Below are 27,097 nucleotides of genomic sequence, written 5' to 3' on the forward strand. Positions count from 1 at the left end.
GCACCATGTTCCAATGGTCCCAGTTTTCAGGGATGACCTCCCTTTCTGCTTACCTGCAGAGGGAGAGCTCCACTCGAGGGCATTTGCAGCTCCTTCCTCTTGCTGTTGGGTAGGAAAGCTGAGGTTGCTCAGGGCTGGGCTAAAGAAAGAGCCTCATGGCTTGGCAGGTGTCATCCATAAGCCATGGCTTGTCATTCTGAGTCCTGTCATTGGCAAGCTGGGATATGTAGGAGTCAGGCCAGGGTGTGCCCATTACTCTGGGTGAAAGTTTGTATCCTTGCATTGACACCCCATTCTGGAAAGTAATAATTACGCCTTGTTTGTTTGTTCTAGCACTTGCAGGCACTTCTGCCGCCAGTGTCTCACAGGACTCAGTAATGGTCTCACAACGTGTCAGTTTCTGAGGAATACCACAGAGCTGTGGGAAATTTCTTCTCTTGATTATACTGAAGTTTCAGAATCCAATTATTTTAGGCAGTTTTCCCACAGCAAATTGCTTTTTTGAAGAATTGTGTTTTGTGGGCAGTCCAAATTGTGGACTTCAGTCCTATCAACTTTGGGGGAATGAAAGGAACAAATTTATTTTTATTGCAAAATAACTTTTATTTAAAACTGTTCTTTGATGTTGCTTTCATTGGAAAAAAAATAAAAAAATAAAAAATGAGGTAATAATTACCTGAACACAGATTCACAGATTTAAGTTGAGAGAGCATCTGACAAAACTCTTGGCTGATCCATGGTCCTCATTAGCAGCAGCAGTGCTAGTATTATTAGGGAAAACCTCTGCCCTCCTGGGCAGGATTGGGCCAGGGTCCTGCCACAGACAGTAGAAATGCTGTTTTGGGAGAGGGTGCTAAGGCTGTGACTGCTTCTGTGATTGCTCGCCACCCCAGGTGTCTTTCTCAGCATGAATGCTGCTTACCATTTGCTGCCCAGGCTTGACTAAGAAGTATAAGCTGTTCAGCATCAATATGTAGCTCTGTAGGCAGCGGGCAGGTTGGCAGATCAATAACCCGCAAGTCCCATGGCTAAATGTGAGGGAGATCAAAGGAATTAAGGAATTAGAAACACGAAGTGAAAGCTGATCTGAGACATGTTCTTAGTGGGGGCCTACAAGGATGCCACCAGACTGTTTGAAGGACTAGAGGCACTCAAGCTGCAAGAAGAGAAACTGTGCTTTTTAGGGAAAAATCTTCCTATGCTGGCAGCAGTCAGACATTGAAACAGTGCCCCCCTATAGGCTGTGAGATCTCCAGTCTCAAAGACATTAGAAAATTGTCTGCTCAAGGCCCTGCTCAGTGCTGGCTCTGCTATGAGTAAGGCTTGGAGACCTCTGGCACTCCTTCCCAGCTAAATCCCTGTGTGATCCTGAGCCTTTATGGTTTGTGGTGCTTGTGTAAATGTTCTGCTGCTTAACTGATGGCAGAGGAGTGGAGGAAGAGCTTCCGTGCAGCACTTGGGGAGTGTCCCTACTGACCTGCAACTGTGATGATGCAGTCCTCAGATACACCATAGTGCAAAAGGGCAGAATTGCTTTGGGCCCGACTCAGGGCAGTGCTGATGAAATGCCTGCTGGAGCACTTTGCAAAGGTCACCTTTCAGTGGAGAGGCATGCATTTCCCAGGGAGAGTTGTGTGGAGTCATTCTGAAAATTGCTGATCGGGGTACCCATAACCCACAGCTGCTTGTTTTCTCCATTTTTGAGTGCTCTGCACATAGTTTGTCACCCAGCCAGTGCCTTTCGCATATCTGCTCCTCCCCTCGGCTGCTGTTTGAATGCTGTGGATTTGATTAATTTCTTTCTTTCTATTTGTGACATTAAAAATGCAGCCACACACATTCTTGTAGATGATTCAGGAAATGTCATGCAGCTTGCTGAAGCCAGCCCAGAGATGAGTGATGATATCCTGAGAGCCGAGTACAGATTTGCTTGCTGACAGAGATATTTGTGTGGAATAGCATGTCCCTGGGTGTGGTTTTCATGTATTAAATGGTGTTAACAGTGATTGACTTTGCTGTTAGTGTTGTTAAAGCAAACGAGCTGTGAGACTTTAAAACTCCTGGAAATCAGAATGATCTAAACTTTGTGCTTAGAAAACACAGATCCTGTCTGTATTTCAAATAAGTCTTCCTAATATGGGATCTGCCTCTGCTTGCTGTGATCAGAATTGCCATTAGCTGTACGATTTTTATGGGAAGCAGCAAAAGGCTATCATTTTACAAGGGCATCCCTAGGCTGCAGGCACAACTCTGCTCACCATGTCTCATATGTGTGCCCTGGCTGATGCTTCTCCACCTGTATCTGTGTGGAACTGCAGCTGAAATGAAAACTGCATAGTCCCTGTCACACAACTTCAGCGTACAGTTGGAGCCTTCACCTTTACTAGAAGACTTATCTGAAGTGAGGTACAAGGCTAGTGTACTGAATGGCAGAAACAAAAGGAAAGGAACACAAGTCTTAAATCTTGATCCTATCCTTGTCTGTCCCAACTGCACCATCAAGTAATTAATTTCCCAAATTGAATACAACTTCACAAGGCTCCCCACCATCACTGCACAGCATAGTTCCTCCAGGAGGGTTGCTCCAGGATGCCACTCTTCTGAAACCACCTCATGGTTGTATCCCACATCCATTTATGGACAGATTATAGAAACAACTGTTCTTGATGTTTACCCCTAATCTAGTTATAGAATGTTTCACAGAATCATAGAATGGCTCAGGTTGGAAGGGACCTCAAAGACCATATAGTTCCATCCCCCTGCCATAGGCAGTGATGCCACCAACTACATTAGGTAGCTCAGGGTCTCATCTAACCTGGTCTTGAACACCTCCACGGACAGGACATCCACAGCCTCTCTGGGCAACCTGTGCCAGTGCCTCACCACATATAAGAATTTCCTCACCACATATGATCTAAATCTCCCCTCTTTTAGTTTAAAACCATTCCCCCTTGTCTTGTCATTATCTGGTTGATTGAGGAAAAAGTTGTTCTCTGTCTTTTTTATAAGACCCCTTCATTACTGAGAGGCTGCAATGAGGTCTTCCCAGAGACTTCTCTTCTCCAGGCTGAACACCCCCAGCTCTCTCAGCCTTTCTTCACAGACGAGGAGCTCCAGCCCTCTGATCATCCTCATGGCCCTCCTCTGGACCTGCCCCAACAGCCCCACACCCTTCTGGTGCTGGGGGCCCCAGAGGAGGACGCAGCACTCCAGGTGGGGCCTCCCCAGGGCAGAGCAGAGGGGCACAATCCCCTCCCTCCTTCCCCTGCTGCCCACCCCTCTGTTGGTGCAGCCCAGGCTGCAGTTGGCCTTCTGGGGTGCAGGCACCCACTGCTGGCTCATGTCAACCTTTTTGTCCACCAGAATCCCCAAGTTCTCTGCAGGGCTGCTCTCATTGAGGTAAACATCAATCCCAGTCTGTGCTCTTGTCTGAGATTGCCTTGACACGGGTGCAGCACCTTGCTCTTGACTTACTGAATCTCACTAGGTTCACTGGCCCACTTTGCCAGCTTGTCTCTGTCCAGGTCCTTCTGGATGGCATCCCTTTCTTCTACTGTAGCAACTGCACCACTCAGCTTGGTGTCTTCTGCAAACCTACTGAGGGTGCACCCAATCCCACTGTCTATGTCATTGATAAAGACATTAAATAGTCCCAGTCCCAGGAGAGAACCCTGAGGTACACCACTTGTCACCAGCCTCCATTTGGACATAGAGCCATAGACCTCCACCCTGGGTGTGATCTTCAAGCCAGCTCCTGATCCACAGAATGATCCAGCCATTAAGTCCACATCTCTCTAATTCGGAGATTGGGATGTCATGTGGGACCGTGTCAAAGGCCTTACAGAAGAACAGGTAGATGGCATCTGTTTGTCTTTCCTTGCCAACTGATGCAGTCACTCCATCACAGAAGGACACCAGACTGCTCAGGCATGATTTCCCCTTGGTGAAACCATGTTGAATGTCTTGGATCACCTCCTTGTCCTGCACGTGCCTTGACATTGCTTCCAGGAGGATCTGTTCTGTGATCTTGCCAGGCACAGAGGTGAGGCTCACCAGACTATAGTTGCATCCTCCTTTCTACCCTTCTTGAAAACACGAGTGATGTTTCCCTTTTCCAGCCACCAGGGACTTCACCTGTTGGCCAGGCTTTTCAAATTGGATGGAGGGAGGCTTGGCAACTAGCTGTGGTTGTGAAGTAGTGCAAAGAATCATTTGGCAAGGAGACTATGAGCACAACATAGAGTGTTGTAAGAAACAAAGATTAAAAGAAAAGATAAAAAAAAAAAAATCCCTTTAAAATCAATAGTTACATAGATTAAATAGATAATCAAACAAATTAACGAACGCAAAACTCTTCAGGAGTGCAAGGAGGATAACACGCTCCTACTGTGCTGAGAACGTGAAGGGATTTAGAGCTTAGGGATATGGTTTAGTGGGGATTGTTAGCGTTAGGTCAGAGGTTGGACTCGACGATCTTGAGGTCTCTTCCAACCTAGAAATTCTGTGTGATTCTGTGTGTGTGTGGAGAAGATGTGATATTTCACTGTCTGAATATGTCAGTTCACAAGCTGGAGGACTAACTTTTCCAGGCTACAGCTAGAAAAAAAATCAACTCAGTCAAGGACAAAAGGCTGTTGGTGAGGAACATGAGATACTATTTTATTCAGCTGTTTGCTAAGTAGGAGCCAGGAAATAAGCAAACACACAGCAGAGTTTTTTTGAGAGCTGATTGTTGAGGATCAAGTACATGGGGACACTGCCAATAGTGGAAAGGCATGTAAAACTGAATGAAGTTTTCTCAACGGATTGCTTGAATCGGTGAAGCAAAAATGACTGCTCTAAGTAAATATCTCTGATTTAGGGAGGGGACGTTGGGACATCATCATATTACTTTTACCTAACAATAATATAAAGAGAATGTGAGCAAAAGAGGCCAGACAACCTCAGTGTTAAGCTGCTATTACATTCATGAAATAGAGCATAAAATCACATCTAGTAACACTGCCTTAGTTTCCCTGTTATATACATCACCTCAGACTGTGGAGCACCTGAGCTTTCAGTACCCAACCTCCATTGTGATTTTCTTGACATTTCTACTATATAATTAAACCACTATGATAAAGTAGTTAGTGAACCTTGCATTGTTTTCCCAAATGGACATTAACGTAGTAGTTTGCTGTTTCTTTTTTTTTTTTTTTTTCCTTTTTCCACCCGTATATGTGTATCTATATTTAGATTTCGTATTTAGGACTTAATTGTACATGTTCCCGGGTTGCTGATCCTGTTCTGGCAGATGCTAAGGCACTTAACAGTGTCAGTGATTGATTTTGGGAGACCAGCTGGACAACTTGGCTGCATGTGGACACTGCTCATGCAGAATCATGCACTTTAAATCACGAAAATCAGTGGAGTTACTCAATTTGAGAAATGCCTGGAGGAAAAAATAAATAAACTTTTTTTTTGAGAGAATATTCAGACCATATTCAATTTTGCACAGCTAGATGAGAATTAAGTTCCCAGTCTCACCTTGGGCTTTTAGAGCATGCCCTGGCCTTGAACCACTTTCTAGAGCCCAAATAAAGCATACAAGGAAGCAAAACCCTCAAATTCAGGCAACTAAATTCAGTACAAGAGGTAGAACCATGAGAATAGTCCAGTTATAATGAATCATCTTATGTCACCTCACAAATACAGTTACTATTATATATCTAAAGTCTATTTTAAAGCAAAGGAATTGGTCACTTAAAAAGTCAAATTTTGCTATGTCAGAGGAAATCTGGGATAGTGGTGATTAAATCACTGGAACAAGATTGAACAGATTTATTTCATGGCAAAATTTACTCCGGAATCTAAGTAGAATTAATCTGTCCACATGAGGGTCTCTAGGAGTGTGCCAGACAGATAAGTTCATGGAAACGAAGGTGGGAACTAAAACTGAAAAATGCTCATTCAACTTTTGATGCAAAGGAAATTAAAAATGATGTATTCTTAAAGAAGGGCTATTACTATGTTTTATACCTAACTCTTATTTGAAAAGTTTGTGTTGTCACCACTAACTCATCTTCTTCACAAACTAGGATTTCCTCGGGGCATGAATTGTCTCTCAATGTGTATGTACAGCCCCAGGCAGACAAAGAGCCAAAGCATTAACTCTAACTTCTGAGCATTATCATAATTCATATAATAAATGGTTTGAAACAGAGTGTCACTTTTAAACTGCTTTAGTGCAGATGGTCTGTTTCTTAATTCCCAGCCCCATAGTTAGTGAGCTGAGCTTATTGAACTGCTTGCCAATTCTGTTAAGAGCAGATGGAGTGAAACGGGATAAAGGCAATATTTCAGTGTGGCTCCCATGCATCGGCTCCTACCCACAGATGCCATTATCGACATACATTTTACAACTCTACATCTCTCGCCATCAGCGGTTAGAATTATAAAAAGGTTGAGCATACTTGGCTTGAATGTCAATAATCAATAAGGATGCTCATCTGGCTTAATAAGGATAAATTGTTGCCCTTGAAACAGCATACATACCATTACAGCAAAGCGAGCTAGGGCTTGCTCCTTGAGGTTTATGCCAACTCTGTATCTGCCTGCATGCATGCGCATGCTTTTGTAATGCATTTCTTTGACCATTCCTTAACATCATGGATTCCTCTTGTGTGTCTTATGAATGAAGTTAAATTAATTCTTTTGGGTGCTCCCTTCTTAAAAGCTCATTTCTTCCACTTCAGGCTGGCTTTTTTATTTTTTAATTTTTTTTTCCTAAAGACTTCCATTACAAACTCTGTCTTTCAAAATTTCAGTTTCATTTTCTAAAGCCTGCTGACAGAACATGGTAGGTGAGATTTGCAGAAGTGCTTGCTGTGAGTGGACCATCACTGCTGCTAAAGCTGATGATCAAATTCTGTCCAGCTTTAGCTAGGGCAGATAGACTTCTGTGCAACAGAGTTAAATTAATTCCGAGTATTTAGGAAATAGTGATCCTGCCCCTGTGGGGAACATCTATCATATTTCATGAAAAGAACTGATGGCAAAGAGAACACACAAAAAAGAACTGGTCTGATGGCAAACTAAATACTTACTACATAAGCACATTTAAGATAGGTAAATCCCTGGAGACTTACATTTTGATGTTTTAATAAATAAAACTGTACAGTTATTAAACAAAACAGTTCAGAAATCATCCTCTGGCCTTCAGACTGGCAAGCATATGAAATCAGTGGCCAAACTCTGTCATAAAGAGTAGTGGCTGCAGCCAGCTTTCCTCGTGGGAATTGGCCCAGGCATGCTCAGAGAAACTGTGAAATTGGGACAGGCTATGGCAAGGACCATACTAACAACCTAACAGCATGGGTGATTGCCAGTCCTGCCTCCATATCCTGGCACTTTTTATGTCATTATTACAAATAACAGCATATGACCTCCAAAATTTTCAATGACCTCCTCAAAAGTTTTGTGACTTCTGATAAGTTTCCACTGCAGGGATGTCCTTCATCCAAATTTCTTTTCAAAGTTGGCAGGAGCTCTGTTGCCTTTGTGGCAGATTCAGACAAGTGTATTTTTGAGAAGCTGTGAAGGCTGTAAAAAGCATCCAGTGTTGCCAACGCTTGCTGCTAAAATGGTGGGGTAGAAGTCTGCAGCGTTAGCTTCCACTTCCCTCCATGGGCAGAAGCCTTCCATCCATGAAAACTATCCTGTCAGTAAATTTTATATGCTTAACCAAGAACATGACAAATTAATTGCAGTAAACTAATTGCAGTAAAAATAGGAGTTTTTTGTGATACATGGTAAAGGTAAAAGCTCTGTTTGTTCCTGTATCCCAGAAGTAAGTATAAGCAGGCCTCGTACTTGATGTGTCATGCCGCTGAGTGTAAGAACAGCAGATCCTTTTCTTGGCTGGCAGGTGGGTCTATCTCAGTTCATCCCAACTGAATGGTGTAGCTTCTCTGTGGAAGTTCAGCGTCCCAAAGACACAATGGTGTGTAGTAGTTTCTGTGGGCTGGAACCTGGCTCACATGTTTTAAAGTTTGCTTATTGCATTATTAACCTTCTATATCTTTCCTTTTCCTGACAGATTTTTATTGGTGAGATATCCATGTATTTCATAAAGTCAACCAGAGAAACCCTAATTATTCAAGAGAAAACTATTTTGACTGGAGAGTGCTGTTACCTGAACCCACTGCTTCGAAGAATAATACGTTTTATAGGTAAGCATCTTTAGCACTGCAAATTTAGTCCCTCTTTCCACTAACACAGAACAAAAGATCCTAATCAACTACAGCACAAAATTAATTAAGCTGTGAAATCTTCGCAGGCATTTTCCACCTTAGAGGGATAGTCCCCCTCGGGATTTGCAAGGTAATGTTTGAAATGTGCCATGTCATGCTGTCTGGACCTGGTTTATATCCTGTTCTGCTGAGCTTAATGCTTCTTCTGAACCCTTGAAGAAAGGTTATGCCAATCAAATCCTTATATGAATAATTCCATCATTGCTATTCTGTGTAAGCTACCCATTTTACTTACAAATCGGTTCTCAGCAGCCCATCTCTTCGGCATTTTTTTATTCAAGTTTAATTTTAACATCTATAGCTCTGGCACATAATGTTCAGCTGAGCACAGCATAAAAAAGCCCAGAGCCCACTAAAATAACATTCTTATTTTTATTGTATTTGTGTTTGGCTTTGTTGCTGTTGTTTTTGTTAGAGATTTTGTTGAGTTAATTGCTGAGAAACTAGGGAAAAAATTCTGTCACAAAACCATTTGGAGTTTGCTTTCTATTGTACTTGAAGACCTCTACACCCTTTTCACAAAGCTTAATCAGTGGAAAAACGCCCAGGAGACGTTCACCAAGGGGACCATCTCATGGTTCTTTAGGAGTAGAAGCAGCAGCACAGCCTGAATATCTGCTGTGGCACTGACAGGGGATCTTACTGCTCTCTGAAGGCTCCTCAGCTCAAAGCTACTTAAGGCTGCCCAAGCTGTGCCTTCGAGCATTTAGAAGTAGGGAGAGCTGTCTCACTGCCTGCACAGAACAGTGGTAAATATGACTCTCCACAGACCATGAGTTTTTATTCACAGGCCATCTCTGCACCTCCCTCCCTGTGTACTCACAGAGGTAAATCACCCTTACATATACCCCTTTTAGGAGGGTTGGGTCTGAATTCACAGTGTGAGTTAAAATAAACAGATGAACAAAAAAATGAAAATATCTGAATCACATCTTCCCTGTCATTACTAAATTTTTGAGCTTTATATGTGAAAAAACAAAAGGACTGGTGTGACTATGGCTTCCATGGAGTGTAGCCATGGCTGCAGGCAGGGATTCTTGCAATTTGTTCAGGTTTTCATCAGAAAAAAATACATGCTGCATAGGATGAAAAACTGTGGTTTTCTTTCTCCCTATCCTTTTTCTGTAACTCCTGCTTTTTTGCATGGAGGTTAGGAAGTGAAATAGGTTTTTTACCCTCTCCCACACTGGGGGTGGAGACACAAACCACCTGTGGTTCATTACCCAGGCCTGTCCTGTGTGCTGTTCATTAAAACGAAAGACATGGGAATGTAATTAAAGTAAAATACCCTTGAACTTCAGATAACCTCTAGGATATATTGATGGATAGTAAACTGCCATTAGGAGAAAAGCAGGGTACTGAGGTCCACTGGGCCACTCAGGGCTGTTTGGCTGTTGCAGCACATTCAGCATGTTTTGCAAAGTCCTAATCAAATACTCTCGCCTGCGGGGTCAGCACTAAAAGAGCTTAAACCATGGCAGCTAAGCACTTGCTCTATATGTTTTCTTGTAATTATATTTTTCTGCCCTGCTTTCATTTTAATTATCTTTATTCTTAGGCATTCATGCTATAGTTTTTCTTCTGGTGGAGGAAGCAATGATGATACTGTGGACTGTTGGAGAGTAGCAGGATATGAACCTGCTACAGAAATCAATCTTGGCTTTGCAGCTTTATTTATCTTGCAGAGAAAAAGAAAGTTAACCTTATTAGAAATGGCTTAAAGTGTTGGTCTTATTTTAAACTCCACTGATTGCAAGTTTTTGTCAGAAACCTCCCTGTCTCTGTTATGAAGTGAGGGAAGCAGAGCTTGTTGAAAAGTGACTGAAATCATTTATAAAAGGAACTAAAAATAACCACACTTATTTCATTGAAATTCCAAATGCATCTGAAAATGTGAAATGGACTGACCAGCTGTAGCTCCTGCTGGGTGATAAGGGAATTTATCTTCACACAGCTATACACTCCAGAAGGAGGATACCTGGATATGGAGAGACCAACAGGTTGCTCGTACATGGATTTCCTCGCATGCTAAACGTGAGGACCATAGGTTACAGAGATATTAAATAGTTTTTCTCCCAAGATATCCTAGCAAGTGGACTGGCTTATTGCAAGAAAACCAGTTTAGTCGTGGTACAAATTCATTTGAATATCCACATCTGATAACCCTTTTTAGCCCAGATTAGTGAGCAAGAGCCTTCAGTGAGTACCTCCAAAAAATAGCAATTGAGCTCTGTGGAACAATGCTTTATCTCATGTCATCACAGTTCATATTACTCAAAAGGGTGAGAAATACCATTCAGTGTATCTGGATGTTTATGCCTCAGGAAAAATTAACACAACTTTCTGACCTTGAAAGGCACATCGCTGAGAGTGTCTGAGAGTTGTTATTTCCATATTTTACAAAGGCAAAGAGACTTTTTGTTTGTCCCTTACTCCGTAACTTCAAACTATCTTTGGTGGTGTAAAAGATAATCACGCTTGTCACATTATCACCATGGGACTTTTTGGATTTGGTTGCTGGACTTGAGCTTTTTCTCCTCATGTTTTTTCTTTGTGTGCCTCACAATGAGGCTTTTTATTTATTTATTTATTTTTTTACTCTAGCGCTCGTGCAAAGAATTAAGCAAAATCAAACCCCATAGCTTTTCTGGGATGTTGACAATGCCCCATATTTCTTTTCATTCATTTTTGTACCTTGCCTGCTGTGCTTCCTGCTTATTTGCCCTTTGTTTCCTCAAGTCCTCAGCAGTTGTCTGTCTCTAGAGTTCTCCCCTCGCAAGTTTAGTGGGGTCCTTAAATGTTGAGCTTTGTCTTAAATTTTTCACTGCTTCTTCATCCATAGAAAGTTGGAGCAAAATTTCTTCTTTCTTCCTGGCCCAAACATAAATTCTGCACATTTTGCCTTCAGTGGCAAAAAACTGTCTCTCAATTTACTTCAGTGTATATCAAGTCCTTTACTGCATCCCAGATAGGTGAAATCTGCTGTGTTCCCTGTATTTAGAAAATCAATTCCTTTATCAGTGGAATAAAGCTGGCTTAGCTTGGAAACATCAGACTTTGATATATGTTGCAATTTGTTCTACCTTCCTCTTTATCTTTTATATTCCTTCCACAGATATTTATTTTAAAGATTTTCAGTTCAAACAAGAGGTATGCAGTTGCTTTGGAGTAATTTTTTCTGTCTAAAATATTGGTGCTGTACTGCTATTCTTTAGTACCACCATCACTCTTCCCTCCCCTCTTCACCCCTCAAAGGAGTTTTATTAAGAACTTAAGCTACCAAAATTCACAGGTTTTGTATTGAACCTTTGAGAAACCAGTGAGGAAGAAAAGTTTATTTCTCGGGCCTCTGCCACTTCTCCCTGCCACCCAGCCTGAAAAAACACAGCTTTTTGTATGTTTATTCACTTTTTCTTGTGGCAATTTCCCAATCAGTACCCCTGTTAACATCTTGCATTTGCTCTTATTCACCATTTGTATTCCAAATAGAGGTTATACGTTATTTTAGTGTTATTTTGAGAATGATCTTAGTCAAGGATTTAGTACGTGTACATACAGCAGTTGTACCACCCCCAGGATCATGGATTCAGACCTCACTGACTCAGTCTGGCAGTGTGATCGGAGTGTGTATTTTGTTGCATTTCAATATATTAGGTTTCTAATCCCAGTGATTAAGTTGTATACCTGCAAAGCTCTGATAACATGCAAGTAGCCTGTCTCCAGATATTTAGAAATGCAACGTGCTTTGTGAATTTGTTACCAGTGGCTTTTACTTTGGAGCTGCATAATTTGCAGTTAACGAATGGCACAGATCAGCTTCGGCTGACAGCTTAATTTAAACCATGGGGGCACCTCACAGTGGGCAGCTAAATAATGAAATTAAGGCTTTATTTCGGCAAATTAAGGCTTTAGTTCAGCAAATAAAGGTTTACAAGATTTACACACACATTGAGTTTATTGTAATAGGATAGATGAACCCCAGAGCTCTGATGTCAATTCCCTGTGCAGCTGCAGGACATAGTTTGCCTGACCTTATCCTTCCGTCTGCCTTCATAATGAAACAATGCACGTTCTGTAATTAACTGGCTGCCTTTCAGGAGGGCTCAAGCTGTGTTTGGGTGAGGCTTGAACTACCATAGGTCTCACTTCTTATCACTGAGGAACCTCCACAATGAGAGGTGTCTGTGCTGGGGACAAATCAAATGTTACTGCTCCCTTTCATGCGGGACTTTGAGATGACTGTTGCCTAGATGAAAACTGATAGTTATGAAGCAGCAAAGCAGGAAGAAATCATGGACACCTGTGGTGAGGAGGCTCAAGGCTCTGGAGTGGTTTTGCACTGGCAACTGAATTTCTTCTTGTGTATTCAGACCACGTATCTTGCTTCTTATGTCTTGAAGAAACAGTACCCAGGCAGGACACTCACAGGTGAAGCAGGTAGAAGTAAGAGGTGGTAGATAGCTGGAGCAGTGGGCTTTGTGAGGAGATTAAAACCAATCCTGTGATCAGATTATGAGTGCTCAGAAACAGCTTGCTCTTGAGCCTGTTTCTGATGCCACAGCAACAAGCAGTACCTTTTCCTGCAATGCCCATCTCTCCAGCTGTAAAATGGCAAATGATGCAGATCTCCTTTAACAACACCCTTGCAGGTATGATGATGGAAGGTGGTTTAGCAGATTCTGGGTCACAAGACTAACAATGGATGGCTTAATTGGCTGCATCGGGCAATTATGGGAACACCTGCAGAGATGGGCTGAAGATCAGCATTTCTGTAGAACCAGAAGTTGTTCCAAGGACTTCCTCCACTGAAACTCTTATCCTCTTTACAACTCTTAGGAGTGTGAAAGAGGTTGTGAGAATGTGAGCGTGCATGTGTAATATGAAAGTTTTCCCAGCAAATTAGGTCGAGTGTGACAAATTCAGACAATTGTCTGGGCATTTGTCTTGGGAGAGGGAGGCGTGCCTAAATAAACACACTTTGAGGAAGACATGACAATAGTTACTCCAGAGCACAGCTTCTGATGTCCCACAAGCACTTCAATGCATTGTTTCTTTTTTCACTTTACTTAACGGATTCATGGTTTTCCTCTAATAAAGGCTTCTGCCTCCTCATTCTCATTTCCACCCACTGGCTTCTCACTTCTCTCTTCCCAATGTCTTTTCAGCAGCTTGTCTACAACTCCCATGGTTCCTTTTGTGTGTGTTTATTTATTTATTTTGTTTCAAATCAGTGGCATTTTAAATGTCTGTTATAGTGAGAGTTTCCATGGAGTCAGCAGGCAGCTGCAGTCACTGATGTCAGAGAGATTCAGGCTGGAAGAAGAGAGCTTGAGCAAGAGTTGCCAGGAGAAAACGAGTTAGTGCTAATGTTAACGGTGAGGGAGGAGAATTACACCCTTCTGTAGGGCATGCATTTCTGTTAGCAGTAGCAATAGACTTAGCTGGAGATGGTAACACTGACGAACAGCCACTCAGGGAGTTTAGTACCAGAAAAACCATTGGAGCTGTGTGTCAGTGAGAGCCCAACAATTATGGATTCATGCTTGGAGGATTATTTGGCAGCAATTTATGGGGGGTGTAAATGGAGAAAATAAAACTGAAGCATTAAAAATTGAAGCTGCTGAAGATTTAGATGCTTCCTCCAAGCCAAGTTTTAGGTCAGGTGAGATGGAGTTGGAAGGACTTAGGGTTCATTTGTCTGTCCTCAGCTTTTTTTTTTTGTAAAAGTCATTCTTTGTTTTTTGTTTTGTTCTGTTTGGTCTTTCTCACTGGAGGTGAAGAGAGGTTCAGATCTGAGCCTTGATTTCTTCCTCTTGGGATCTGGGGCAGCTAAAGGGAGTAGCAGGGAGTAAAGTCTACCCTGTATCCATGGTCTAAATTAGAGTGTCTCCAAACTGCACTGCGCTTACTGGTTTGCTTTCAATCTCTTCTTTCTATCAGCTCCTTACACACACAAAAACAGCAGAGAGCCAGGACAGTGAAGAAAAGTCAGAATGCCTTATCAGAAATAGTACGCCTTCTGCTCCTTGCTTAAGATCTCCTGCAGCCAGACTATGTGATACATGTGGATGAGAGGAAGGAGTGGCTTTATGCAACTTAAATTAGCTTGTATCCATCCTTTGTGTTGACAACCATCTGTGCAGGCTGTGTTTTTACAGGTCTCCTTTGAATGTGGCTCGTGCTGTGTACATCCTTATTCAGCATATGTCAAGTTCCGGACTAAAGTCCACTCCCAGGTTTTCTAGGCCAGAGTGAGCACAGCATGATAAAGTGCCACAGTTTAGCAGGACGGTATCACCTCCCACTAAATCTAGCATCAAAGTATGCAAGAGGTACAAGCTCTCACATCCTCTGTGTGGCATGATATCACAAATTTCAGCTGTATAACCGTAAAGAGCTAGGACTAGCTACCCTTCCCATGAAGCCTGTCAGCAGTGGCTTGTCTGCCTCTAAAAACCTGTCAGTTACCTCACGGCATTCCCATGCTCTGGTTAGTTAACTTAGCTGCTGTAGGCCATTGAGCAAATCAGTTGAATAGACAGATTCCTGAGGTACAAAAGCTATCATGGGACTGACTCTCCACTGCTACCAAGGCTCACTGGTGTTATAGCCTTTAAATTAATTACAACGAACCCTGTTTCAAAGTCTCCAGAGAGTATATGTAGTGTAATCAATCTGCAAGGGTTAAATTCCTGCTAGCTGAATTTGTTGCTGCACATCGCTGTAATTTTCATAAGGCACAATTTGGCAGAGCTGCAGAAGGGGAATTACAGTGATCCCTGTACATCGCAATGGAGAACATGATAAAGGTTTCAACCATGGCTTGTTCTGCAGAGCATACAGCCATCAGCACTGACTCTGGGCAAGCACTTTCAGTGCTGCCGAATATTGAGAAAATACAGGTGTTGAAATTTCTTTCTTTCAGAGCAAAACACCAGGCTGCCTTTGTAACTGTGCACTGCATAGAGATTGAAATAACTTTATGAAGCCTGTGAGCATTTTCTGAAATACTTCAGTTTTTGACTTGTACTAACTTTGCAATAAAGACCATGGGCCAGATAACACCTTGGCTCTTGGGTTTCCTGTAAGCATTGTAAAGGGCTGGGTAATAATCCTCATTGCATTCCCCGTGATTTGCACAGCACATCAAAACAGTACTGTTCAAAGCAAGTCATGATAAAGGGGACGAAGACTGTCACATCAGTAAAAAGACATGACAGTCCTGCAGTCTAGAACTGGAGGAAGGCTACTGCCTTCCTTGATCTCCACCATCTCCTTAAACCCATGATCACACACCAGTTCCTTGAGGCAGCACCATGGATTTGATGTGCCTTTTCTTGAGTGCTCGATTCTAACCCATGGCCTGGAGATTTGGTAATAAACTCGGTACTCAAAATCCTCTTCACTGTGGTAACACTCCTTCCTGACCTTGTGGATGCTCACAAAGCGTGAGCGAGCAGCAGTAGAAAGTATCACTGCACATTTGCACAATTAATCCATTGCTAGATAAGGATTTTATTTCATGTCACTGTCTTCTGTAAAGACAGGCCCTACATGTTTGAAAGGATCTAACTCTTGCTAGTTATGGCCCTCCTGCTTTTGTTATCTACATGGAGGGTTACAGTATCTGCAGAACTATCTTTGATTCTTCTTAATTTGAGGTAAGGCATTTTCAGTTGCATTATATTCCTGACTCCCTGATATTTCTGTTTCTCAGACTACATCAATCTTTTTTTCATTTTATAACTCAGTACAGCAGTGAAGATACGGTAAGCAGTGAAGATACAGTAACCCTTACAGCTCTCCTAAGATATGTGGATATCCCTGAAGCTCCAGCTTTTGCTTGTACTTAAATATACATCAATCTCAGTTCAGTTAAAGTTTAAATTACTTTTGCCTACAAAGCTGTAGGAGAGAGGAGGAAAAAATATATGACCGCCAGCATTCCCAGACCATAAGTAAAATATTTATTTTTTCTAAATTTCTATGATACTTTAATCCCATTTAGTGATGTGTAGGAGGAAAATTGAGGTGATTTAGTCTTTTGAAACATTTGGGTTTGGCATTACTGCAAACCTGCTCTTCTGTCCTTTGGTATGTAGCAAGCACTTGCACGCAAAGATCTATGAATTTATATGTTCATTGCAGCCATAGCAGATACTGATAATGCTCATGGGGAGTCACTGGAGGATGTGACTACTGCAGTTTCAAGCAAGGGATGCTCCACAACCCTGCAAAAGCTTCTGGGTTCAAGTGCATACTTTCAGCTGTAGTGTATGAGGGTATGTGCTCCCACTGGCATAAGCTGAACTGCAACTGTATGGAAAGGTCTTCTGGACAAAAGTATTGAAGACGTATCCCAAATGATTTGGCAAATATTGCTGGATCAGAATCTTAATTTTGCAATATCAGAATAGTGAATAGTCACAATCCAAAAGATATGTGACATGCTACGGTAAGGTTAATTGTGTCTCAGCACTACACTGCTCCTCTGGTTTTTATTTTGTAGTTCAGAGCTATTATATTAACATTTTTCGCCCACATTTAGTAAAAATTCATAAACACCTTAACAGCTCATGTGCATGACACTTGATTGCAGGCTGCAAGCCCTTGTCATAGTGAAAACATTGCAGGCATAGTATAGATGCAGGGTTTGCAGTGAAACATGTAGCTCACAGTTCTGTTCAGAGCTTGAATCAAACAAGTACCTATGCATTTACTTACCACTTTCAGCCTTTTTTCTGAGTCCTTCTGGAGCCACTGAGTTAAGCACCTGCCATAGTTGAGCATGCAGTCTTCCATGCCATAAATCCCATGCAGGGCTCTGCTGGTGTCAACAGGGTTTTTTTCCAGGTAATGACAGCAGAGTTTTCTCCTTTATCTCTCATTATATATCTTCCTTTCAGGTACCAAGACTGTTTTAAACTTCTTTGAATAATACTTATTTTTAACCTTTCTTCACAGGAGTGTTTGCGTTTGGACTTTTTGCTACTGATATATTTGTAAATGCTGGCCAGGTTGTGACTGGGAATTTGGCTCCATACTTCCTGACTGTGTGTAAACCCAACTACACTGGAAACGACTGCCGGACCCACCACCAGTTCATAAACAATGGCAACATCTGCACCGGGGATGTGGAGGTGATTGAAAAGGCAAGGAGATCCTTTCCATCCAAACATGCTGCTTTGAGCATCTACTCAGCTTTATATGCCACGGTGAGCACCACTGATGATTGTTGATATGTATGACTGGTTTCTGCCTGTACATCTAGATGAGGTTATTTGTCTTACAGTGTCTTTTTTTTTTTTTAAGAAAAAGAGGGTTGTTTCAGGAACGGCTTTCTTTCTTTCCCGTGGTGGAAAATCCCCTTTGCTCTGTCTCTGTTTTAGCACTGCTAGTTGTGGTGGTTTTACTCAGCTGGGCAGCTGAGCTCCACCACAAACACTCTCTCACTCCCCTTCCTCAAAGGGAAACGGAGAGAAATTACGATGCAAGGGGCTTAAGGGTTGGGATAAGGACAGGGAGATCACTCAACAATTATTGTCACGGGCAAAACAGACTTAGCATAGGGAGATTAGAGAGACATATTACCTATTTCTAACAAGCTACAGAAGTGGAAAACAAAGAAAACGAATTAAAACCAGCTTCCCCCCATTCACACTTTTCTACCTCCCCCTGAGCAGCACAGGGGAATGGGGGCTGCGGTCAGTCCCTGGCACTTTGTCTCCACAGCTCCTTCATGGTCCCTCTCTGCGCCTGATCCCCATGGGGTCCCTCCCACAGGATGCCGTCCTTCCCAAACTGAGGCCACGGGGGCTGCCCACAGGCAGCAGCTCTTCAGGACCTGTTCCCACACGGCTCTGTACCACAGGGTCCATCCATGCCTCAGGAGCAAACTCCTCCAGCACGGGTCCCCCACGGGTGGGCGGCAGCTCCTCCAGACCCCCTGCTCCTGCGTGGGCTCCTCTCCACAGGCTGCAGCTCCGGCCCTGGGCCTGCTCCTGCAGGGGCTCTCCATGGGCTGCAGCCTCCTCCAGGCCACATCCACCTGCAGCAGTTCTTCTCTCCCATCCTTAAATCTGCTCTCCTGGAGGCACAAACAATATCACTTATTGGCCCAGCTCTGGCCAACAGCAGGTTGTTTTTTTTTTGGAGCTGGCTAAAACTGTCCCTTATCTAACATGGGGCAGCTGCTTGATTCTTCCCACAGAGACTACCCCTACAGCCCCCTGTTACCAAAACCTTGCCACACAAACCCAACATAAGGAAATCAAATTCTTGTTGCTTTTGCAGCACTGTGTAATGTAGAAGAATGAGGTCCTAATCTTGTCTTTGCTGCTGATTTTCCCAGAGGCCATGGAGTAAGCATTTAACCACCTCTTCTCCCTTCCCCTGTCTCATCAACATTAAAATGGCTTAACTAGGAATATTTTCCCTCAGTAGCCTGACTCAAATGAGTGGCAGATTCTCTCTGTAGGTCATCAGAATTGGAGAAAAACCTCAAACTTATTAATGACAGGGTATTTACCCTGATTTTGGTACCAGATGATAAAACACCATATTATTGCTATGAAAAGAAGAGGCCACCCACTGCTGTTTCTTTTACCATCTGTTTGCATTGAAATTTGTGTGAATAATGATAGAGATATAAACCGTTAACTCCTTTGATCAGGAATTGTTCAGAAGTGCTTGGAAAGCCCATTATGTTTTGCATGCATTACTTCTGAACAATAAGCAACCATATGTGAAATAACGTTTCTAATAAAGTCAGCATTGTTGTAGAAGCTGTTTCCATCATGATGTACTCTAAGATAACTGCTCTGAGACCAGGCTTGGTAAGCTTTTCAGGGAATTCCCCTGCCCAACCTCCTTTGGTTCCTAGACAGCCACGTCTTCTACAAACAACTGATTCCTACAGAAGGGGAATAGCACTTTTACTTCTTGGGTTTAAGGTCCTAGTAGTTCGATGTTTCTCAGCCCTAAGCTTTCAAGAGTACTTCTGCTGCTTTCTCCATGGCTCTGGTGGAGAGCGAATGGCACACAAAGAGATGAGACCCCTGAGCCACAGTGGGACAGATGTTTAAAGTAACAGAGGACTGCATCAAATGTTTAAGGCACAGCTCTTACACCCACTTCATCTCCACTCTCTGCTACAGAAGCCCCTGCAACTCACCCAATGCAGGAGATTGTAAAGGGCCACAGAGGAAAATAACAGGTGGAGCCAGGATATGGAGTTCTTTTTGAGCCACAAGTTTTCAGTCTGCAGTACAATTTTAGCCCAGGTCTCTGCCTGAAAACACCCTCTGGCACTAAATATGTTGTCAAATCACTGATCCTTAAGTATCTTGTAGAGATGTCTCTGTACGTTGTTCATTATTCTGCTAGTGACAGTGCTCCCACAGTGGTTGGCTTGGCCGCTTTTTGTTTTGTTTTGTTTTGTTTGTTTGATTGTTTCTATTTGTTTGTTCATTTGATTTGTTTTTTTTTTTTTTTTTTTTTTTTCCCCTATAATCTGGGTGTTATATTTAGTCAGTTAGTCTTTTTCTTGTCACCTGCCAAATACGCTGGAAACCCAAAGCATGACTTTTGTGATCTCTTCAGGCAGTGATGAAATTTATATGCCTAAAACAGGGGAGGGAGAAAAAAAAAAGAAGAAGAAAAAGAAATAAAAAAGGTCAGCAACCCTGGTTCCATGCTTATATCAAAATTAGAATGATATCTAATGCAGTTTTATTACTCTTCCTGAAGTAGTACAGTCTCTGGACAGAGTACAAGCTGCTGTACAGTTAGAAAACGTGCTAAGACATTGACCAAGGGAGATGATGATGATAGGCTGGAAATATTCCTTAGTTTATTAACGTTTCAGTCAAAAACAGAAAAGATAAAATCCTACGTTACATGTGGGTATCCTAGTTACATGTCTTCAAACAATTTTTACATCGTGCACTTGTGAGAAAGGTCATAGAAAAGCCGATGACAAGGGCATCTAAGAGGTGGTGATATTCAACTTGAACATACCAAATTGAAGTATTTCTTAAGTAAAACTAAATGACCTCTTATTGTAGAGTGAAGGGAGACACCCTTGCTGATCCTCCTGCTTGTCTCTGGGCTGAAAGCAAGGAGAACTCTTGTACAGTCAAAATAGGGTCTCTATGGCTAAAAGCTATGATTAGGCACTCTCATTGACATTTTAGTAATGTTTTTAGGATTGTTAAGCTGAACACTAGCCTAGCAGTATCCACGAGTAATGCTTTCTGTCACCTCCATCTGGCTAGAAGCCTCTGCCTCATGACAGTTGATCACGACCTGGCATCTGTTGTTTATACCTGGATTGCTTCTTGGCTAGATTACAGCATTACAATATATCTAGACATGAAACTTTCAACATATGGGAAATTCTGAATAGTACAGAACACTACAGCAAGGCCCTTCTGCAACCCAGGTCACTGTTACCCCACTGTCAATTTCCTCCATTTCAGCGTTAACACCTGCCAGACTAATTGACAAAATTCAAGGCTTTGGCACCTCAGGCAGGTTCACTGAGCATCTAGGAGGCTGCATCATGTTCTGCAACACAGATTGTTGTCAGTGGCTCTTACTGTAGAAATCTCTGTGGAAAAGGAAAAGATCTATAAAAATTGTAGGACACTGAATTTTCCAGTACTGGGCTGAAATTGTGATCTTTCTGGTGAAAATAAATCTTCCCCTCCTACTGAAAGGACTGAACAGACTTCTTTCGCTCTGCCTTCCTCAACATAGATATAGTATACATTATAAATACATGTAAGCGTATGTTTGCACACATATATAAATGTAGGAGATATATATATATATATGTGTGTGTGTGTGTGTCTATTTTAAACTTGTGAACAAAAAAGCTTCCTTGACTCCTTGCTTGTCTGGAATAGATGGAAGAGGAGTTACACAGAGAATGTTTGCTACTATCACACATTGCACATTGCTAAACACACTGCTTGAGTGTACTGATAAGAGAAACTTTACTGCAGTAAAGAATCCAAATAGATTTTTTATATAGATAAATCTTGTGTAGTTTATTTTTGTAATGACTTATTCTCTGTTTCTCACATCTTTTTATATTCATTTCCTCCCTCCTTCTCCCAGCCATCAAACAACTGGTTTTAACACTTAAAATTCTGTAAATAAATCTACCCCATGAATAGCAGCATAGGAAATTTCCAAAAACATCTGCAGAGGATAGGAAGTCAAATATAAGTGACTTCCACTGAGATTTTGGGCTCTTACACAAGGCTTTGAAAATGTTCTCTAAGTGCAGGGGCAAACATATTGTGAGAATCTTCAAAAATGTCTTTGCTTTAAGGGCTATGGCAATGAAGATCAAAAACTGCAGTGACCAGGAAGAAGAAACTCACCCAGTTATTTCTGAGCTCAGTTTGTAATTTATGGATGAACTGGAGCATACATTCTGGAAAAACAGCCTGTCTTGTTTTAAACTCTCCTCATGCTAGAGAATGTATCACTTCCCTTGGCAATCTGTTTTCATGGTTAATTACCCTCATTGCTAAAAATGTTCTCTTTACTACAAGTTTACATTTGCCTGCCGAGATGTGTGAAACTTCAAATGCATTAGGTAACATCCCATCTGTAATAAAGAAAGCTCTCCCACATGAGAAACGCAAATATCCAGTTCCATCTTATACCTTTAAGAAAACAAGCATGACTGGATGCTACCCTCTGTAGCTCAGGTTTGCAGCTGTCACAGCACGGATGCACTGTTACTTTAAGGACATTTTGATTTTCCTTTGGGTGTTGTAAATTACAGCAGTGCTGTTGTGGGGAATGGGACTGCAATCCTTCTCTGTATTGCTCGGCTCCATAGGCCTCTGTGAGAATAAATGTATAGGGTGAAAGGATGGGCAGTAGTTATTCACATAGTGGCATCCCACTTCGGTATTATTTTTTCCTATTGTTTGCGAAGAAAAAACCTTGCCGAGTTTTTGTGGTAGGCGCAGCCCACGCTAGCAGCAATGACTGGGGCAACATTGCCGCCTAGTGCTCAGTGCTAGGTGTCTTTTCAAGGCCTGTGCTGTGTTCACATATTGGGGAAAAAAAGAAAAAGGAAGAAAAAAAAAAAAAAAAAAAGGGGGAAAGGAAAGGGAGCACGCAGGAAGTTCTGGAGTATCTGAGTCCCATTCCCAGTGCTATGACACACCATAATATTCCAATTCATGCATTGAATTCACCTTTAATTCATGTGCTCTACAGCACATTTAGGGATGAAGACTTCACTTGCCCAGGCAGAGACCTAGCAAATTTAGCTGCTAAGAGTAGTGCTGCAGTGGTGTGGTAGGTGAATTTACAATTTTGCCTTGATACAGGCCATGAGGCAAGCTTACCTGCTGACCCCTGGTCAGTTGCTCTGGCCTGCCACTTCACCTACTGGGAGGTTATTGCTGCATCCCATCCCTTTCTCCAGAGCTAATGTACTGCAATGATTTTGGGACTGACATTACTAACTTGAGCCAGAGAGAGGAGGCCAGCAACAGGGTAATTGGATGGCCCAGTCAGTGAGAAGGGAAAATAAATATGGACAAGAAAAAACTGAAAATTGATATATGGGAGGCGATGTGTCATCTTTGTGCATGATGAAGACAATATTGGGAAAAAAAGGAAAAAGAAAAAAAAAGACTGTGTTTTGATGTATTTGCTTTGCTTATCAAACCTTGGGAATACTTACAGGCATCTATACTTGATGAAAAGTATTTTATTGTATTGTTTTGTCATCAGACTTGGTTTGCTTGCTCTTCAGTATTTTTGGCTCTGGAATTAAAAACTAATAGCTGTTAATTGTGACCCACATGGTTTTACTCTTTTTGTCAAAATGCATTTAAAATAAAATATGAACTGCCAAAAACATGTAAAGTTCATTAAACAGTATTATAAGCACCATGAAAATTCATGATTTAGAGTGACAATTTCATAATCAACTTTGTTTTGAAATAAATATTCCTAGTGTTCTGTATTTCATTTTACCTTGAAGAGAAGACATCTGAAGTGGTTTCTCTTAATGCCAACAATCTGTTTCTTAATCTGAACACTGCTTAGGAGGCTGGAGCAGCTGTAGTTCATATGGACGCTAGGTCCATATATATACATCATATATATATTAGTTTCTGCAGGAGTAAAACACTTGACTCCCTTTTGCAAATATTTAGTCATTTACATTCAGTGTGTTTGCTGGCATATGAGCAAGCACTTGCACAAGTTAGAACATCAGTAAAACTGAGCCTGCGTATAGCAGCTCAGAAAGTCCAGTGTAAGTGCAATTGATTGGATATTTGGTACCCTGAAATGTCACTTTCCAGTACCTGTTTTATTCACCTAAAAATGTTTTCTGAGTTACCTTAAACCTCTTCCTCCATTTCTCAATTTCTTTTTTTCATGAGCCGTGAATCACATCCTCGTTGACTTATGATATGTCTGGATAGCAAAAGATTAATTTCTGGCAGATCTCTTCATTTTTGGTTTGCCTTTTTTTTTTTTTTTTTTCAGATGTACATCACAAGCACAATTAAAACAAAGAGTAGCAGGCTAGCCAAACCTGTGCTGTGTCTGGGTACCCTGTGTGCTGCCTTCCTCACTGGGCTAAACCGAGTTTCTGAGTATCGGAACCACTGTTCGGACGTGATTGCAGGCTTCATCTTGGGAAGTGCAGTAGCTTTGTTTCTGGTAAGCCTATCAGTCCTTCCCCATTCCTTTTAATAGCAGATGTTAAAAAAAAAAATAAAAAAATTACTCCTCCCTTGTGTCCAGCTGCAGCTAATTAACCCAGTTGCTAAGAACTAATTCTAGCCCCATCTAATCAATGTACCATCAGAGAAAATCCTAACATGAAATCAGGTTGATATTAATTAATAAGACTAGTATGATGACATTTTTGCTACCATTAGTGTTTCAAGATTATTTTATTTTAATTACTGTACATACTCTTACTTGACCGGTCCTGGAAAAATGTTTTGAAGATGGTGTAGATTTTAATTAATGTCAAAACAAGGGAATGCTTGAGACTTGTTCTCTGACATCACTGTATTGCAAAGCCCCACTGGCTGCCTGTGGGACAAAAATGTAGGATACAGGGTGTTGCATGGAGCTCTAAGCAATGGTCCTCATTCTCCATTTTGTTTCAAGCCATAAAAGATGAGCAGGAAAAAGGAAGATCAGGATAAAATCTCTCTGATTTTGCCCAAACAAAAAACCTTCACAAATCATTTATCCCCATGTTCCCTTTAAATAAAAATTTGTCTCCAACCTGTAATATGAATCTCTATGGCTTTAATATGAGCAGTTTTTTCTGATTCCCACTGGGAAAGTCAGTTTAAGAGTAGCCCACGTAATATGATAGGCAGTCACCGCATACATCTGGTCAGGACAGTCCACGTGCTTCCAGTACCTCTTTCTAGCAGCCTGCTCCCAACCACAACTTGGCCCTGCAACCCTTCTGCCACCAGCAAGTGGCAAAGGCTCCATGGCCAAGCAGAGGAAGGGGTCTCCCCAGAGCACGGAGGAGAGGACTGCTGTGAGATGCCTGCTCTCAGCACAAAACTCACCCAGGCTGCAGCCTGCTCCTTGCTCAGGTGTGAAGAGCAACAAAGAGGAAGAGCCAGTGAGGAACTGGCTGCAGGAATTGCTCTAACAGCTGATGTGTGAGCTCCTGCATGCCTTGTTTTCGCTTTGTACCCTGCCTCCAAGAAGGTATGTGCAGCATATGGTCATGCCAGCATCACCAGGTGGGTGCAGTGAGTCTGGTCATGAACGAGGGAAGGCCTTGTTGGATAAACTCTGCAGGAGTTGTGCTGCTAACATGAAGTAATGATGCTGAAGGATCTTGGTGGCATCCAGATATGAGGTAGATTAAGCCATCAAATGAGCTCTTTTCATTGTTTGGAAATGTTAGTCAGAGTCTCAAGGGGATATTTGGCTGAGAACATGTGCAAAAGGATGGTCCATGTTTCTGGCATGCAAAAGCAAGCAGCGTAGGATGCTGCACTGTATAAAACATAAGAAGGCTGGGGATGGTTCAGCCAGGAAAGATGAGCTGTTTTACTGAGATGGTCTGGCATACCCAGCTGTATCATTAAATGCCCTGTTGCCCAAGGCTGAGACAGGTGATGCCTTTAACCAAAACCCCAGCTGAAGTTCTTTGCAAAAATTGGCAGCTGAGAGACCCTGGTGGGAATTCCTTTGAGTTACTCCTGTGGACAGAACATGCTAACCTCATTTTGTTTTTTTCTTCTGCATTACACAGGGGATATGTGTTGTCCATAACTTTAAAGGCACTCATGGAGCTCCTTCTAAACCGAAGCCTGAAGACCCACGCGGAATGCCACTCATGGCTTTTCCAAGGGTGGAAAGTCCGCTGGAGACATTGAGTGCACAGGTGCTGTAAATTCACTCACTCATGCCATCACCAAAACACATTTTCTGTTATGACAGGCTAAAAACTAAAAACTAGTTGTATACATAACTACACGGAGAGCTTGTTTCATTCCCAACATTAAACCCATTGAACAGAAGTGATACAAAGGGGAGATTTTTTTTTTTTTTTAATTTATCTTTTTAAATCAACAAATTCTGTAGATCTCATGCCCCTCTGCACTTCCAAAGCTAAGGAATTTCAGGTGTCCTGTGCAATAACAAATTTTTGCTTAGGAGAATAGATAATTGAGAAAAAAAGTGAAGATAATTCTTTGTAATTACACTTAAGAATGCTTTGAGGAGGTCTGGAACATTTAAGATTTGTTACCCTGAGGATAAACAAATAATAGTAATTAGTTTTTTACTCTTATTACTGTTCAGTAATTGTTCTATAAGAAGAAATCGTATAACTAACTACTCTCTAAGCCATCAGAGAAGATGCTAATAACATTCTCTGAAGTCTGCAAAAAAGTAAGCTACCATGGGCATCATTGTTGATCATGTTTCTGTTAAACTACTAATTTTGAATGGTTTGTGTTGGCACAACTGAACTGTACCCTAAGCAAACTAAGAAAATGCCACCTGCCAAGAATTTCTGGAAACCAGGAGGAATTGTCGGAAATGCCTTGGTGTAATTTGTTTTTCCTTTAAGGTATACTTCCTGTGTTGGGTGGCATGTCATTGCAATGTACTGGATGTGTGGCAGGGTTAATACTAAAACTTTTGTCACACCCTTTGACAAGTTAACTGAAAATAGGCATTTAAAAAAAAATGGAGAAGATGCTGTTTCTAACACCTGGAAATACCATGCTTAATTGAAGAGTCAGTTTTGATAGACTTTCAGCAAAGATTTACTGGAAGATTTTTAAATGATCCTGCTTAACTGTGCACACTAACAGTTCTTAACATAACATTAACATCACAGGTGGACTTACAGTCCAGAAACTAAGTCCTACTTATGCATTCACATTGCACTGCGTATGACAACAGAGCTGAAGAGATAAAAATATTCACACCCTGAGAAATTTTTGTCTCATCAGCTATTTATAGCTTCTGGACTGTGAGGTACAGGTGGGGACTAGGCCTTAACTGTTGATGTCCTCTATAATCAAGAAGATGATTTTGTCTGATTCAGGGTATCAGTTTCTAAATGGCCATACATGCAGGAGTAGATCAGGAAAAGAGTCATCCTACTGTTATAAATAAGTTATTATAAATAAGTCCTTCAGAGTGGCTGCTAATTAGTGTTTCTTCAGATATAGGGGATGCACTGTCCTTCTTGTGCAGATTTATCCATCTGTTCCCACTCTTGTTTTACCTTGTACACACACACACTGCAGGTGCAGCATGAT

At 41.8% G+C, this 27,097-nt stretch overlaps 1 protein-coding gene across 2 annotated transcripts in view; it reads left to right on the plus strand.

Annotated features, from left to right (window-relative positions):
• The window catches only part of PLPPR1 (phospholipid phosphatase related 1), a 131,202-nt gene that overhangs the window by 102,226 nt on the left and 1,879 nt on the right, over positions 1–27,097 (plus strand). For both annotated transcript variants that reach the window (XM_032205908.1, XM_032205909.1), the window contains exons 4-7: positions 8,078–8,210; positions 17,256–17,506; positions 23,823–23,999; positions 25,576–25,707. In XM_032205908.1, coding sequence (XP_032061799.1) covers positions 8,078–8,210; positions 17,256–17,506; positions 23,823–23,999; positions 25,576–25,707 — 693 coding nt within the window. The remainder of the gene's footprint in view (positions 1–8,077; positions 8,211–17,255; positions 17,507–23,822; positions 24,000–25,575; positions 25,708–27,097) is intronic.

This window comes from Aythya fuligula, chromosome Z (assembly GCF_009819795.1).
Source record: "Aythya fuligula isolate bAytFul2 chromosome Z, bAytFul2.pri, whole genome shotgun sequence".
NCBI lineage: Eukaryota > Metazoa > Chordata > Aves > Anseriformes > Anatidae > Aythya > Aythya fuligula.